General features: G+C 36.9%; 1 protein-coding gene across 3 annotated transcripts in view; it reads left to right on the top strand.

Moving 5' to 3' along the window:
* Positions 1-17,424, top strand: part of RAB3GAP2 (RAB3 GTPase activating non-catalytic protein subunit 2) — a 43,789-nt gene that overhangs the window by 8,394 nt on the left and 17,971 nt on the right. For 2 of the 3 annotated variants that reach the window (XM_071425817.1, XM_071425835.1), the window contains exons 2-18: positions 548-615; positions 3,790-3,913; positions 5,474-5,555; positions 7,500-7,547; positions 7,651-7,726; positions 7,872-7,973; positions 9,025-9,124; positions 10,708-10,806; positions 11,599-11,747; positions 12,681-12,760; positions 12,850-12,939; positions 13,996-14,135; positions 14,765-14,981; positions 15,287-15,430; positions 15,688-15,770; positions 16,081-16,145; positions 16,525-16,615. In XM_071425817.1, the coding sequence (XP_071281918.1) occupies positions 548-615; positions 3,790-3,913; positions 5,474-5,555; positions 7,500-7,547; positions 7,651-7,726; positions 7,872-7,973; positions 9,025-9,124; positions 10,708-10,806; positions 11,599-11,747; positions 12,681-12,760; positions 12,850-12,939; positions 13,996-14,135; positions 14,765-14,981; positions 15,287-15,430; positions 15,688-15,770; positions 16,081-16,145; positions 16,525-16,615 (1,758 nt within the window). The remainder of the gene's footprint in view (positions 1-547; positions 616-3,789; positions 3,914-5,473; positions 5,556-7,499; positions 7,548-7,650; positions 7,727-7,871; positions 7,974-9,024; positions 9,125-10,707; positions 10,807-11,598; positions 11,748-12,680; positions 12,761-12,849; positions 12,940-13,995; positions 14,136-14,764; positions 14,982-15,286; positions 15,431-15,687; positions 15,771-16,080; positions 16,146-16,524; positions 16,616-17,424) is intronic. The other variant, XM_071425826.1, reaches the window with a different exon arrangement.

The following is a 17,424-nucleotide window of genomic DNA, read 5'->3' on the forward strand; positions in this document are numbered from 1 at the left end:
TTCTGTATTTTTAGGTGAAAAAGAGAACTTCCACATTCACTCTTACAACTAAAGAAGTAGGCCTGTCTCTATTAATCTCTGTTTTCTAGGTGTTTGAGCTATTTTGTGAGCTTTTGCTTACTCTGAGGTTTCTGAATGACATAATTGAAACTGATCAGTGTCTCATAAATTTTCCTCTGTGTTGTCATGCAAAGATGTGAATGACCAAGATCCCTCTTCTCATTTTCTCATTGGAGGCTAAAGCTTCAGCTTTTGCTTTGCTGGTGGGATCTACATTTTTCTGGGCTCAGATGTTTTGTGGTCACAGATGAATTTCCCTGTAACATTGTTCCCTTTTGTATCTTGGGTACATCTCCTGTTAATACGCTTCCATAGTGTCAGAAATGGAAGTAAATAAAATACAGAAAAATAAGACACTTCAGGGTTCTTTCAGCAGAACTTCTTTAGTATCTGTCATAAAAAAGTTGTAATGCATTAGTGAGGAAAGGGAAATGATCATTTTGTTGCCTATGCTGTACTCCTGTGACAAGTCTTTTTTTACTTAAAGCAGGCAAATCAACAAGCTGGGAAGATGGTGGCTGGGGAGCCTGGGATGAAGCAGAATTACAAGAACCTGTAAGTTCATGTATTTATTGCTAACTTCCCTATTATAGAGAACTTTTCCATTGGTTTGTGTGTGTGGTGTTTTGGTTTTTTTCTCCTATGTAACTCATCTGGGCAAGAAAGGTCTTGTGTTTCAAATGTGGCTTCTTGTTTGTCCCTTGTTCTGTAGTTTTTTTCTAAATATAACTTGGATGTTACCTATTGTGATAATTGCTCATATTCTTGTGTTCTGTAGGGCTTTTCTCACCAAAGTATACACGAATTTTCCTGTGCTGCTTCACCTGAGGGCATCCTTTTTGTCCTGTAGCTAGTCAGAAACAGTAGGGCATGGCAGTGAATCATGAATTAATATAAATTAAAAAATCCTAAATAATGAATTAGTGGCATAGACATCCTTCTAAGGATCACTAGTGCTCCTTTTATGTTGTGATGTGTGGATGGTGCTGCAGAAGGTTTTAAACTACCTATGTGGGATGGAATAGCACAGTTGCTCTTTAAAGGGGGAAAAACATTCCTCTGCACAACTCATTCTACTGAGAGTAGCAGGGCTGGTCTGTTAATTGTTTGTAAGGCTGAGCCTTCCAACTGCCAGCTGACTTGATGAGATGTCAGTGAGGCTGCTTGTAGAAATCCTTTGCACCTGAATGAATCATCTCAACAGAATTACTTGATTAATTCCCTCTAAGAGCTCTGAGGAATCCAGACCTCACCTTGATAACAAACCCTTTATCTGCTGTCTTTTTCTCAGTGTGTAGGAAGGATGCCCAAGCTGTTGGACAGTATCCTTGTGACTATTCAGCAGAGAAACAGATTTTTCAGCTAAGGTGACAGACAAATTGAAATGAGCATGATGTCTCCCAGGGATGAATCACTGACACTGTCAGGAATGGCAGGGTGTAAAACCTTTTAAATAGGATGGGCACTCAGCTGCACTATAATTGTCATGAAATGAGTGTGTTTCTCAGGCCACATCTTTTCTTAGATGTGCTGTAATATTTATAACTTATGAATGAGTGGAACAAATAGTTGGTTTTCTACTTCTGTTGTAATTTGATAGAATCAGCAGGCATTTCTAAACTGAAATAGTTCAATTTTTCACTCTTTAAAATGTCACACTTTTCTGCCAGGTGGTTCGCATCTTTCTTGCATCCTCTACTTGCAAATTTTCCTCTAAAGTTACCAGTGATTCCAGGCCAAACTTCAGAAAGGGTTTGCTATCATAAAAGGCAAAGAGGTTGTTCTGTGTAGGAGCAAATAAATACAGGAGTCTGTGTGTCTGAACACACAGCAAAATGCGTGAGAATTACTAGTAAAATATAACAATCAATTCCCTTGTTTCAGCTTTTAACTCTTGATTTGCATTATGGTTGGTGAAAGATTCATTGTTTCTTGGAATTACTTGTGCCCTGGACAAGTATCTATTTCATGGAACATAGCAATTTCTGAGAAGGCATTGAAAATTAAAAAAACATTCTGTTTTTTTATAAGGTGTCCTTTTATGGATCTGATTAGTTGTTTTGTAGGAATGATGATGTCTTTTCTTAAATACAGATTTTAATAATTCTGTCTTTCACCTATAAGTTTGTTTCGACTAGTTCAGTGCCTTTCCTGTTTTAATCCTTAGCTTGTTTTTGTAGCTAATATGGGATAGTGATGTTTTGTCTTTGTATTTCAAGTTCTTTGTTCATGCTTACAGATAATTTTAAATTTTCTGCCTGAAATAGTGTTGTAATTCCTTTTAATCTTCCGACAAACCTTTAATTTCTGTTTCTTTTTCCTCAGTCTGAAAATCATGACATTAAAAATTAGTACGAGGCTTTTCTTTGTCTTTTGCTTATGTGTTTTTGCACGACACATTTATCTCTGCCACAAGGAGTTCAAATTGTCATTAGTATCTCAGATAACTTCATTGCCTTTTTGTAAAGTTTTGAAAAATGCCGGTAAATAGGGGGAAATTGTTGCTAAAGAATTTGGCATCCATCAACAGACAGAAATCACATGAAAATAGGTTCTCTTACACAAATTAGGAGATGGTGTGGACAAACAGTAGTTAGCAATGCTTGTAGTGTGCTAATGTAGACTTTATCATGGATACACAGGGTATTTCTATGTGCACAATAACCATTTTTATGGTACAAGCTTATACAAGGAAATAAATACAATGAATAGCTGATTAAGAGCATGATATGCAAATTCTTCCTACAGTTTGGTGTTTATTTTTCTTCTGGGAGTAAATTGGCAGATTTTCAAGCAGTTGCAACTTTTCTGTAACAGAATAAATAGAATGAATCAGAAAATGATCTCACTGAAGTTGTTGGGTTTTTTTAATTTGTGCATAGCTGCTTTGAGATATTAGAGGGTGGAGTAATATTTTGCAGAGCTAGGGAGAGGTAGTGTTGGATATGGAGGTGGAAATGGAGTCTGTGGACAAGGAAAAGCATGTTGTTGTGATTGGATAAGAGGATGAATCTAACTAACCAGGAGTATCAACTCTGAGACTTAGCAGCAGTACACCCCAAGGTTGTTACTTCCTGACTTTGAACTATGATTAGCAGGAGCTACTTTGTTTGTGCCACAATAAAATGTTTGGCTCATTGCCCTAATGAAAAAAGATATAATTTTATTGCTCTTATACATGAGGATGGTATCTAAATTTTTACTTACCCATCTCGATACCCTTAAAACTTGGCACCATTTAGTTTGGAATTGTTTCCTTGTGGACTTACTTTGTGGAAAGGCGCCTGATACCTGGTGCCATGTGAGTACCAGCTTAGTGACCTTCATATGTGCATGTATTTGCTTAATGCTGATCAATGTATAAGCTTGGACAAATTCTTCATTTTGAGTATGGATTGTAATGAGAATAACTAAAGAGATTCTCTCCACTTTCTAACCAATGATTTTAAAACTTTAGATCTCATTCTCCTTGTGTCTCTTTAAAAGGAGATGATTTTGAGTAGAGCTAGTGATGAGTACTTCTTTGTTTTCTGTTGTGTAAACACACAGAATTAGTGCAAGACTGAGTTCTCAGGGCTTTCCATGCAAGTTGGAGCTGAAGTGATGTGGTCAGTAATAAAAAGTCCATTCAGTGCTGCTATGGAGGGCAGGCCCGATTGTTCTCATCAGTCTTGCAAGTTCTGCTGTGTCAAAAATTGTTGCATTCATTGACTAAAGCTTTACCTGTAGGAAGAAGAGGAATCTAATTCCAAGAACCAGCGAAGTTACTGGCTTCAGGACTGTGTGTTGTCCTTGTCACCAACCAATGACCTGATGGTAATAGCTAATGAACAGAAAGCAGTCTTTTTAGTGCGTAAGTATCCATTTCACTGAGTGTTTATGCTAGGACACTTTATAGTAACGAAAGCAGTATTTGTTTGCCGCACTCTCTTCTGTTTATCCCCCAAGTCATACTTGAAGAATTTTGAAGTGTTTTGTAGTACACATCACGCATTTTCGAGGTGCTGCTTGTCAAGTAAGTTGCTTTACTTGACAAGTCAGGTAAAGAGAAGTCTTTACTTCTCAGCTGTTTTGATCTGTGGAAGCTGTTTTGTCACATGAAATGCATACGTGTTATAACTACCTAGTTGTTTTAAAATGCTCAGTGACATTGACATTAATTTTTCTCAGTAAGAAAAACTAAAGTTTTGGTTTTAGCCATTAGAAAATGCTTGACCTTAGTTTTCTCTTCCCTTAAAAATTACCTAAGCCAGTGTCCCTCTTGGAAAAGAGTATTAATGTGAATATTCTTGAAATTCCACCTTTGACAGAAAATTCTTGAATACCATCTTGAGCAATGGGTGGCTTTGTATTTTACTCTACAGTAGGGTTCTGGGAACTTTTAAAGGTATCACTAGTAATGTATGAACACTGCTCAGCCAACTGCTGTTTATAGATATGCTGTTGTTTGGGGTTCTGGTCTTTTGATGGCTGCAGTGGGTGATGTGAGGAAGACGAAGGGAAACATTCTGATATGGGGACTATTATAGCATTTTAAAACAAAAAATCAGAGTGTTGAAACTCAGATTTGCGTAGTTGGGCAGATTGTATTGAGTCATCATACTGCTTTGTCATTCCCTGCAAAGCTGTCTATTCCAAACCTGCTGTAGACCTGTTGCTAATTTGTCATCAAAATTGGAAAAACAGCAGTACACCTCATTAAGTTCTTATTGGATCAAGCATAAAAAAGTGATTTAAAACGCTGGAGAATGAATGAATGAATGCCTCTGATGAACTTTACAGTGACAACTGTCCCCCAGTGGGCAGAAGTGTCCCTGTGCCTCAGGTTTTAGGTGTCAGATGAATGGCACACAGCACTAACTTAGTTTTGGTTGTCCATTGGCACCTAGGAGATGATTCAACAATCAAATGCCAGCTGTAACAGCACCCTGTGAATAACAAAGTATGACGTCTTCTAACCTTGAATTATGATGCAATGATTAAAGATTGTCAGATTTAATGTGGGTACTTATGTTCTTTTTGGCAGTTAAAATTTTCTATTCATTGTAGCTCATGTTCAGTAGTGTTCCCAGAAGTTTTTCCCTGCTTAATACTTTTTTCTGAAGGATTCCTGTTTCCTGAATTGAACCTTTTAAAATTTGATGGATTACTGTATGAATATTTTTAAACAAAACTAGATATTTCAAAATTTTAGTGTCTTATTCCATGTAAATTTCTAAGAAAACATATGAGTCCTTTAGAAAAGTCACTAAGAATATATTTTTACTTTTATGCTCTTCAAGGTTTGTAATTGGCACTTAATCTAAGTGTGGTAGGATGTATTGTACCAAAGAGAAAAAATAAAAATAGAACTATGTTTGTGAGATGCAAAACATTGGAGTTTTATAGCTGGTGTCTTTATCCTTCATGGCAGCTAAATGGAAGCACAGTGACAAGGGAAAGGAAGAAATGCAATATGCTGTTGGCTGGAGTGGCTCTTTGAATGTTGAAGAAGGGTAAGTGTTGAAATGCAGCTGTGATTAAGATGTTATTTTCATGTTTAGCAATTTGTAACCTGCTTTTCACTTGTTCTACTTTTCCTTTCATCTGAGTGCATTTGTGGTTTTATGTTTATTAGTGTTGGAAACAAACAGAGTAACAGAGTAATGGTTCATGAGAAGCAGTATCTGCAAAGCTCACTCCTGTGTATTGCGTGGTATCACAGAACAAGTTCTTACGAATTAAAAGAATGGTTCTCTGCAAATCAGCGTAATTGTGTGTAATTTAGACATGCTTTTTCTAAGTTCTTTTTCTAGAAGGGAAAAAAAAGTACTTTTTGAAAAATCTTTTATAGTAGAGATGAAATTTTCTTACGGAATGTTCAACTGGAAATGTATGAAGTTGTTCTAGAGATACTTCTCTTCATTTTCAAAACCTCATTCAAACAAGCTTAAAGTCAACTCTCTGATCAAAATATTGTTTTGGGCTCTAAGTCACTTAGGGACTAGGAAAATTTGCTTTGGTCATACATTTGGTATTTATACAATATTTTTCCTTCATCTATCTTCAGATAACCAGACAGATGCTTTTTTGAATCTCCCACATGGAATAAGATTTTGTACTTTGCTGGTTACATTTGCAGCCTTGAGTCTGCTTTTGAACATGTTCCCTAATGCCTTCAACCTTCTGTTTGGTGCTGGAGGTGTTGACTTCAGCTTTTCTCCAATCTGTAAAAATCATAATTCTTTATAAAACTGCTGTTTCTATGCATTTGAAATTACCCTGACATTTTTTGTTAAAAAAAAAAATCTATTTGAGGGTTTGTTTCTTACTACTGTTACAACCCTGAAACAGGTAGCAATGAAACAGGTAGCTCTGTTTAGATAGGGGCACTTATATTCAATACGTTTTGATTTATTATTCTGTGGAGGTGTTAATATGTTAATTACTGTCCAATTGTCAAAAGACTTGACTGCTTTTGGTTGGTTTTTTGGTTGTAATTTTTTTTCCTTTCCCCAAAGTTGCCTTCAACTTAGAATGTTCTGTGGTGGCTAAGCTTTGCTATTGCAGGATGAGATGTCACTCAGATATTTAATGTTGCTTTGAGGATGTAATGAACTTGCAACTCATCTCAACCTTGCATTTAGAAAGCTTTCCTTCTCTGATTGTCTACCCTGCTTATTTAGTACTCTTTGGGAAATGGAGGTGACCTGGAATGTAAATAATAAACAGTACTGCTGGCATTTATGCTGTAATTGCTGTTTGGGATGTTATCTTGAATTCTATGCTGTCTCATAAAACCTTTGTACTGCTTCTGTTTCCCCAGACAGTGTAAAACTTTGCATCATGGTAACAATTAAATAACTTCTGAATTGAGATACTCAGACCTGCTCATCTGCTTGCCTTCTGTATGCTTTGCCTGTCATTGAGCATACTCAGTTTATTGCATTAACTGGGAAGACCATATTCAAATGTTCTCAAATTATAAGGCACTGAAAGGCAGTGTATATAAAATCTACCTAATTGCATTTTTCAAAAATTTATTTTGATATGTATGGTTCAGTTAGCTCTTTAAAGAAAAGTGGTTTTTATCATTGTATATCAGAAGAAATAATTTACCTAATTGACATATCATTGTATATCAGAAGAAATAATTTACCTTTAGGCACATGAAATTCAGCTTGAATCTGCTTAACAGTAGTGACAAAATAATCAGTCTGTAATTTATGAAAGACAACATTAACAAGGTACAAAAAGTCTGTTTGGGCACTCCTGAACTTGTAACTGAAAATGTCTTTAAAATGAAGGGACTTTTTTTGATTCTTATTGTGAATTTGATATATGGTGTGCTGCATTAATAAATTATTAAAACTTTCAAAGTGCTGACATGGCAAGATCTCTTGAGTGGAGTAAAATTTCACAACAAGGGAAAGCCACTAATTTTGTGTTTCTGTTTCTAGTGAATGTGTGAGTAGCGTATTGTGTATTCCACTGGCAAGTCAGAAGAGGTAAGGATGTTTATGCATCACTAGTGTCCTTACATGACACTTTTTTATATCTCTGGCTTAGAATGGGATTTGTTTTTAACTTGAGTGTATCTTTGTGAAACAGGAGCTCCACAGGCCGCCCTGACTGGACATGCATCGTAGTTGGCTTCACCTCTGGTTACGTTCGGTTTTACACTGAGGTGCGTTTCTCAGCAGGGCAGGACAAGGGAGCTCTTGGCATAAACATCTGGGTGCTTTAAACTTTGGTCCCTGCAGATTGTGCTTTTTTGTCTTCCCCAAGAAAAGCGACAGAAATGTTCATACTTCTTATCCTTTCCTTTCTAGAGTGGAGTACTGCTTCTTGCACAGCTTTTGAATGAAGATCCTGTCCTACAGCTAAAGTGCAGAACCTATGAAATTCCCAGGCATCCTGGTGTCACAGAACAGGTTTTGTCAGATTATTTTAAAAGCAAAGTGCCAGTGTTATGGGGTTATGGAAGGGAGTATTCTCTGTGAATCCTCTGTGTCCTTTATCAGTTTTTGATGGGATGGACAGTTCCTTAGAACAGGAGGCCCTTGATTTCTTATTCTAGATGTGTTCATACCTATATAGTTTGAGGATTCCGAATGTCTTTTGGAGTATTAGCTCTATAGATTTGTTCTATTTTTCTCTGTTTGCAAAGGAATACTTCATTCATTTTCTATTTATTCATTTACGTGCAAAAAACATGGTAATGCATTCATGAAGGGAAAAATATGTAACTTGACAGGTGCCAAGAGCTATTCATACTCATTCATAGGAACTTAAATATTTCACAGAAAATAGCTAGAAATTAAAAATTATTTATAGGGCTAGGAACCTGCATGTCATTGTGAGTATTTCCTGCAGAGAAGGCTCTGAAGAACTCAGACTATTTAGTAAAGAAGGTAGCTTTCTTAACTTTTGGCTGAGTTGGCAAGTTTATGTGGAAAATGAACAAAATCACAGAAATTTCCAAGTTTTCTTTGTACAAATACTCACATGATTTAGTGTGACATTTTTGGGATCAGTTTTGAAATACAGAAGCATTAAGGAATTCGACTCTTGAATTTGTATCACCAGATTAGCATTTATGTGCCCAAGTGGTAATTCAGGCAGGCATTAATCTGGTTTCAGAATTTGGCTTCCTAAAACTGTGATACTTACATTCTAGATGAACCTGTTTTTCTGTCGCCTTCAAAAGTTGCTGTATTTTCTTCCTAAGCCATTAGATATATTAAGCAAATAAATTATTAAAAGAAGATAAAAGTAGAAAACTATGTGGCTAAAATGATTTTTGGGAGAGTTTAATACTGAATTTCTGTAGTTTTTCCTTAGTTGCCTGTGGCTTGTTCGATATGAACTCTCTGGATGTAATCCTCATTTTGTGTAGTTAATAGTATAAAAAGCCAGAAAATAAGCTGTTTTAACAGTAGCAGTGATCTATTTTTTGTCTCCTTTTTTTCAAATTTTTCCCAGAATGAGGAACTAAGTATCTTGTACCCAGCAGCAATTGTGACAATTGATGGCTTCAGCCTCTTCCAGTCCCTTCGTGCGTGTCGCAATCAGGTAGCAAGAGGTATGTCTAAGGGGAAATGTTTATTTTTCAATCTCTTAATAGTTCTTTATTTTTTAGGAAATTTACTTAGGTTAAATATAAAATTAGGGTGGAATTTAGATCTTCCTTGCTTCTTCATTGATACATTGACACCTACTGCACTCAGGGATGTTTCTTCCTTTACAGAAAATGTTCCCAGAGCCCAAGTTGTCCAAGTAGTATTGACTGTCTTCTACATGTTCACCATAATACTGTACACTGGTTTTGGCTGAGATAGAGTTAATTTTTTTTCCTAGTAGCTGGTATGGGGCTGTGTTTTGGATTTGTTATGAAAACAGCACTGATAGCATGCTGATGTTTTAACTGCTGTGGAGCAGTGCTTACTCAGTGTCAAGGCTTTTTTTGTTTTTCACACTGCCCTGACGGTGAGCAGGCTGGGGATTCCCAGAAACTGGGAGGGACACAGCTGGTTCAGCTGACCCCAGCTGACCAAAGAGATATTCTGTGCCATATGATGATGCTTCTGGAAATAAAAGCTGGGAAAAGAAAAGGAAGAAGGGGGAATCTTCAGTTATTGCATTTGACTTCCCAGGCAACTGTTACGTGTGATAAAGCCCTGCATTCATGGAAGTAGCTAAATACCTGCCTGCTCATGTGAAGTTGTGAAGAAAATTTATTGTTTTGCTTTGTTTGCATGCTGTCTTTATCTCAACCCACAAGTGTCCTCACTTTTACTCTTCTGACTCTCTTCCCCATCCCACTAGGAGGGAGTGGGTGAGCTGCTGTGTGGTGGTCAGCTGCCCTCTGGCATTAAGCCACTGCATACTGCTGAGGTGCTTCTTAGCATGCCACTGTCAGTGGAATGTTCTTCTTCCCAAGAAAGACCTTATGGGAAGTGATAATGCTGGGATGATGGCAGTGGTGGTCCCTGGTCTTTGTGTTCATGTCTAAGAGCTTTTCATGCCTTGTTTGATTGTGCAGACTTAGATCCTGTTCCTTTTAGTACAGTGCCTATTCATAACTCTAATTTGGAAACAAGCTCAGTTTCCAGGGGGTAGAGGAGAATTATGTGACACTACTGTGTGATAGATGGCACAAGGAAGGTGTTGAGAAGGACTCAAAGCTTGTTGCAATATCTGCAGCTGGAGTGCTGTATCTTCCTTCATTCTTGACCATCTCTATTTGGGGTAATAGATACTTAGTGACACTCACTGGTTTCCTCTTACCACTGTTTTTACCTCCCACTGTTACATATCTAGTGAGTGTTCTGAGTTTGCAAGTACTTGGGTGGAGAAGTTTCCACTTAAACATGCCCGAACCACAGAAATCAATTGTAGTAGCTTTCTAAAATTGTACAGAGTATTTTACCATAATAGCTAGTAAATACACTATCTGCAAGTACAAAATGTATTTTTAAGTGTTTTAATTTGATGATGGTAAGTATTTCAGAAGGATATTTTAACAGATATTCCAATGCATTTAACTTAAAACTAGGTTATTTTGTGTCTTCAGATTGCTTCAGGTGGTTTTTTTCCTCTCTGTTATGCTATTCCTTTGTCTTTGACTTAGTAGAAACTTTTTTGTGCTTTGTTGACTTTTGTCAGCTGCAGCATCTGGCAATGAGAATGTTCAACCTCCACCATTAGCTTATAAGAAATGGGGTTTGCAAGATGTGGATACGATTGTTGACCATGCTAGTATAGGTAAGCATTTCTGTTTAGTTTCAAATATTTTAAAAAGTTAAATTCATGGTTTTGTGCAGTTAAATTCTTCTTGAGAGTGCTTAGTGATACTGATTGGATAGAAGTGAGTGAAGGCTGTCATAGTGAATGTTCTCATTAAATTTTATTTTCTAGTCTGATTGAGTCTTCCCTCTTACACCTGTAACTATATTGTTCTTTGTTGCTTGGTAAGAAACAGCTGAGAGAGGCCAGATCAGATGCAGTTATTTCCATTTCTGTCAGGTGAAAGAATTGTCTGGCAGGCAGGTTAAGACCGGTGTGGGTCTTTCCTGAGTCAGGCACATAAGGAAATTTAAATTTGTGACGGTTCCTTTCCAAAAAGGACAGATTGACTGATAGACTGTCAAAGACTTTTACCCTTCAGAATTTGCAGAAGCCTTGGTTCTTGTCAGAGAGGCACATCTGAGGGATAGTAAGCTTAGTTTCTCTTCCACCCTTTCTACAAAAGCAGCTAAGAGGTCAGAAGGCTGCTATTAAGGCAGGTGAAGTGAGTTTGGTACATGTATTTTTGCTGCTGAACTCTGCTGAGTTTTTTTCCTTCTGAATGAACCATATGTGCTTTATAATTAACCCAAGTCCATTAGGTTATTTCTGCCATGTTGTTTGGCATTTCTATGGTTAAAGCTGTTCCTCTTCCCTTCCCGCTGAATGCTGGCTGATCAGTCAAGAAGGCAGGAATATATTTATGTTTTTAGAGCAATTGCATGCCTCTGTTCTGAATGTGTAAGACATTCACTTTATTGTTTTTGTTAGGCATCATGACACTGTGTCCTTTTGATCAAATGAAGACTGCCTCCAATATAGGAGGATATAATGCAGCTATTAAAAACAGTCCACCTGCCATGTCCCAGTATGTTACTGTTGGAGCCAATCCTTTCGCTGGGTTCTTTTTTGCCCTGGAGGTATGTACTACAAAGGTGACTCGCTGAAACTTTGAATAATTAATCTTTCTTTTTTTCTGTATGAGTATTTCTGAAGTATTCTTAAGTTCTTTTTATGATGACATTTCCCCTTCTTGATCTTCTGGAACTGGAATGATTTGGAGTGAATGTGATAGTAGTGTCTAGCATGGGTTCCTGCTACTGAGAAATTTTATTTTCTATATTAAATTGAGTGTGATAAATATTTTTTTTCAAATTTGTTTATTTATTGCCAACTAATGTTTTTCAAAAATTATGTTAGTACTGTGTAAACATGCATCTTATGGGTATTTGGAGGTCTTTAGCCTTTGATTCAACATGACCTGAGTACATTGTAGTGATTTCTTGTAAGAGAAAACTGCAGTTTGTGCTTAACTGTAGCATATTTACATCCTCTTCTGTTGTATGGGAGGAAAAGGATGTCAGTGTAGCTGTGTCTGTATATTCAGACCCTACACCTATGCTGTCCTTATCAGGATTGAAATTTAATTGTAAATGCTAGAATTGGAATTTTGGTTTCTGTACTTGCTTTCCAACAGGTCTGTGAAAAAACTGCTTATGTTGATATTTGCAAGGATGCCAAAGCCATACACCAGTCAGCTCTCTGTGATAGATGATACACAGGGGTTTTTTAAGTTCTGTTGCAGATAAACATACTGAGCTACCAATGACTTTCAGAGGAGTTTGAAATGGTAGAGATGTCAGAATGGCTTTTCTGGGGACAATGAATTTAAATTTTGCAGTCTTAAAGCTATGCTTTCTGAGCTGAAAGTCCGTAGGAGACCTGAAAAACTAATCTGCAGTTGAGTTCAGTGTAAGAACTGTTTCTTGGCTTTATAAAGGTTTTGTTGTTTCATTTTAGGGTGATTCACAGCTGACTATTGAATTTCTAAACACATTGTTCCCATATTTCAGGGTAGCTCACAGCCTCTGTTGTCTCATGTTGCCTTAGCAGTTGCAAGCAAACTGACTTCAGCATTATTTAATGCTGCGAGGTAATAATTTTTTTTTTTTTTTTTAGTTGTAGCTGTATAATATTTTTACGACCATTAGTGTAATTCTTGTTATGTTCTTCTGTTGCAAGTGGCTGGCTTGGTTGGAAGAGTAAACATGAAGAAGAACCTGTCCAAAAACAGAAACCAAAGGTGGAACCTGCTACCCCATTGGCAGTGAGGTAAGTTGCGTTTTTTTCACGGTCAGTTACTTTGCATGTCTTATCTTTTTAATTATTTAAATTATCTTGAAAGGTATATAATTGATGAACACATGACTTTAAGCAGTAATGGTAGTTTGCAAGTCATTTGTTTTAAGCTTTGTTTCATTTCAGTTTATCATTCTGGACAAATAATTATTCATCTTCCCTGTTCCAGTGCATGAGTTCATTGTTACTGTACAGTCGTTGCATGACAAGGCAATCACTTATCCTACTTTCTGAACTTTGCTTTTTCAGTAGGACTTAGGCAGAGCTATGATATATCTTGGTAAACAGAATGTTCTGGTTTGAAAGCAAATCAGTGAAAGACTCCAAGTCAGAAATACAATTTATTAGGAAAAGGAAAAAGAAAAACCAAAATACATGCAATACTACAAAAGAAAAAAAACCCTACACTGACAGAGTCAGAATACAACTTGACACCCTGTGGGTAAGGGTGTGGTAGCAGTCCAGTTGGATTGGTGGCTGCAGTCCTCCTGTAGTGGCAGATGTGATTCTGTTGCAACAGTGATCCTGTAGGAAGAGTGTAGTCTTCCTCTGAAGATCCAGTGGAAAAGACGGCTGCTCCTCTGGGAATCCAGTGGAAAGACTGGTTGTTCTGTCCCAAATCCCAGATTATATCCAGGTAGGGATGCTTAGCTCCTCCTCCCTGGGTGGAGCAACTCACAATGGGCTGTTATCATTCTATGAGTCATGTGGTGGGTCCATTAAACAAAAATGTCTCCTGGAGGGAGTTATCTCTGAGTCATGTGGAAAGGCATTGATGGGCCCATGAACAGGAGATAGGGAAAAAACAATCCCCCGGCTAGTTTCAGCAGTTCTTGAGGATGGGAATGGAATACATCTTAATATTGTAACCTAGGACACAGAGCAAGAACTTTTTTCATGATTTGCTTGTAATTTTATCCATGCCTTCTGTTAGCTTAAAAAAGAAGTCTTAATCCTCAAAAGAAAATCTAACTATTTCTGAAGAAAAGGATGTGTCTAGTGGCTTTGCTTCATTATTATTTTTTTTAGGTTTGGACTTCCTGACTCCCGGCGCCATGGTGAAAGGATATGTCTTTCTCCATGTAATACTTTGGCAGCAGTAACAGATGAATTTGGAAGGGTTATTTTGCTGGATGTTACAAGAGGACTCGCAGTTCGCATGTGGAAAGGTATGGTAGTGGTATTAGTATAGCAAACAATAGTCTTCAAAACACTGAGGCATTTTATGTTCAGACTTACAATTCTGAGAATTTTAGTACATTGCTTCATGACAAACCGAAGTCAGGTGTAATATAAAGTCCATAAGGGTATTTTTGCAAATCCCTGGAATATAGTTAAAATTTGGTCTGTTTGGTTGGTATTTTCTTTTGTAAGAGCTTTAGCTCTATTCAATGTTCTTTCTGTTGGTAAGCTCTAGTACCCTTTTTAATTCTGCTGAGAAGATAAACTTTGAAAAATCAGTAAGAAGACATACAGCTTGTTAGATTCTCATTTCATCATGATGGCTGCACAACAAGGGACTCCTCAGTGTCATGCATTGGTTTAATGTCCTGAGCACAGACCTGATGGGTTTTGGGGTTTCTTATATCTTCTTCAAAAGAATTTGTTCCTTGCCAGGGCTTTGCCAAGGGCTATGTTTGGCCACTCTCTTGTGGGTCCTGTGCCAAGTCAATGGACCAGAGTTCTTTATAGGAGTCAGGAGTTGCACGATTTGAAATAAAGCTTAAGATTACAGCTTGATACACTAATCCTGTATTAATTTCTGCACATTTGTGACCTTCTGTCTTCTCTTACAAAGGATACCGTGATGCAGAAGTTGGTTGGATACAGACTGTGGAGGACCTTCAGGAAAGGGAAACTGAGAAGATGGATTCTTCTCCTTTTGGAAATGCACAAGGTCCAAGCAGGGTAGCTCAGTTCCTTGTGATCTATGCTCCAAGAAGAGGCATTCTGGAAGTGTGGAGCACGCAGCAAGGACCTCGGGTTGGAGCCTTCAATGTGGGAAAATACTGCAGGTAAGAATCAGTTAGCAGGTAGGCGTGGTGGCTGTGCTGCTGCAATAAAGTGATACATGGCTATGCCAGGGTAAAAGTGCTAGTGGTGCTGGCAAGCACTTCCTGTGCTGCCCAGTGTTTCCACTGAATGCAGCTTCTTGTTCTAGAGGTGGGGATATATTGTCATATCTCATCACTCTACAGTCTTTTCTGATAAAGGTGTTTTGCAGTTCTTAAACCTTAGCTTCATAAAACTTAGTGCCTTTTTATTTTGTTTGTGGACAGGGAAGGTTGCTAATTTTGGCCATTTTTAAAAAAAATTTCAGGTTGTTGTATCCTGGTTATAAAATAATGGGTCTAAACAATGTGACCAGTCAGGGATGGCAGCCCCAGACTTACCAGATCTGCCTTGTTGATCCAGTCTCTGGAAGTGTAAAAACTGTCCATGTACCTTTCCATTTATCACTGAGGTAAGAACTTTTTATGCTCTATATAAGTAAATTAATTTCATTATTGCTTTTGGAAACAGTTGGAGACAGCAATTCTGGCGTTCCTTTTCAAGCTGAATAGTTCTCTGTAATAATCTCATTGGTTTGTATGGATTAACATGATTTTATTTATTGGGATGTTACCTTAAAGTAGCATAAATAATTTAAAAAATACAGTTTTATTGAATTATTACTTTTAATTCTCTTCACTCATACAATTAAAAATTCTTTTCCTTCAGTGATAAAAAGAGTGAACGAGCAAAAGATATGCATCTAGTGAAGAAGTTAAATGCTTTACTCAAAGCTAAAACCTCAGATCCAGGTAGGTTCTCTTGTAAAATTTCTTAAGATTGTGTTATCAAAGAGTTCTTGGATTATCTGTAAGTATGCAACCACAAGTACAATTGTGGTGCATTCTGACAGCTCTATGTGCTATGAGCTATGATTTTTAAGTAGCTTGAGATTTCTGTTACTTTGTTTCATTTTCCTCAAGCTTATTTTGGCACCTTCTGCAACAGTGTCATCATCTTTGTCATGAACCCACATGCACCTTAACTGTTATGCAGGTTTATTTGCTCTTTAGAAGGCATTTGAGATATATGAATTTAAATTTTGATTATCTTTATTTGCAGATTTAATTGAAGCTGAAGCAAAGGAATTAATACTTGATATCAAATATCCTGCTACAAAAAGACAGGTGAACATTTAGAGTATACTTTAATATTAGAAAAAGTACTGCATTGTCAGAGTGCTAAATATTTCAAAATAAGTTGGGTTTGTTTTTTTTTTTTCCCTAGAATTACTTGAAACAAATAATTGAGCTGTTTAGGGTTTCTGTGTGTTTTTTCTGGGTAGTTTTTTATGACATTTTGACTTGTGACTTCTCCAAGGCATTGTCTGTGAATAATAAAAAGAGAGAAGACCTTTCTGTAGGAATAAATTATGCCACAAGTATATGTGAAGGTGAAATACAGACGAAAAATTGTGGTCAAAGTTGTGCTATTGTTGGCTTAACTTGCATATTTTAACAATGAGATTAAGTGACTGTTTAATTCTCTTGAAAATCTGCTTAACAGGCTTTGGAAAGTATATTGACAAGCGAACGCATGCCACTTTCATCTCTCACAAGCATCACTCAGACATTAATGGATAATTTAAAAAAACAGGGTAGGTGGATATTTATTTTGCAAATATAGAGAGATATTTGCACTTTGTCTGCAGTGCTGTAAGACTATTACTATTGTATGTAGAAATGTTCTGTTCCACATGGAGACCAGGTTTGGTCTGCCTAGTTTCAGTGCTAGGTATCACAGGACATTGCTTTTCTATGTCTTTATTTAAGGCAGACTACAAATAGCTTGCTGGTAAGTATGTTTGGCTAAGCTTGCTGGGTGCCGAGTAACTTGTGATTATATTTTCTTAAAAAACCAACAAAACAAACTCAAAAAAACTGGTCTGAGTGCTTGTGTCCTGTAAAAGCATCCTTTAGAAAGAAGGTTCATAGGCTTTTGCGTGTAAATGTTTTAATTTATTCTCTCTTCAAAGAAGAATGTGAAAATATGACATGATCTGTGAATTTTAATGTACTTGAAGCACAAAATCTTTATCACTGAGAATCTGAGCTGTGACCACATCTAGTATCTTTTTTTTGGTAAACTTTGCTGAAATTTACCAAATACTTCAAGTTTTGGTAGAGATTTCAGAGCTTATGTCAGGAAATGCCATTGCTGATTCAAAATCTTTTGCTGAGAATCAAAGAAATCTCTCCTTCATTTCTACCAGTGGTAGTTTCTTTTTATGGTTTTCTTGAAGTACATAGAGGAGATTGAGACATTCACACATGCAGTTCTCTACCTAAATTCTCTACCTCATTCTAAATCAATAGTATTATCCATTTCTTTTATAACTCCTAAAACATCCAAAGGAAAACGGAAACATAACTCTTAATTCTGAAGAGAGGTTGACAGAGTAGTATA

Source organism: Agelaius tricolor, unplaced genomic scaffold (assembly GCF_023055355.1).
Source record: "Agelaius tricolor isolate 1412-34295 unplaced genomic scaffold, bAgeTri1.0.p SCAF_1, whole genome shotgun sequence".
In the NCBI taxonomy this organism is placed as follows: Eukaryota; Metazoa; Chordata; class Aves; order Passeriformes; family Icteridae; genus Agelaius; species Agelaius tricolor.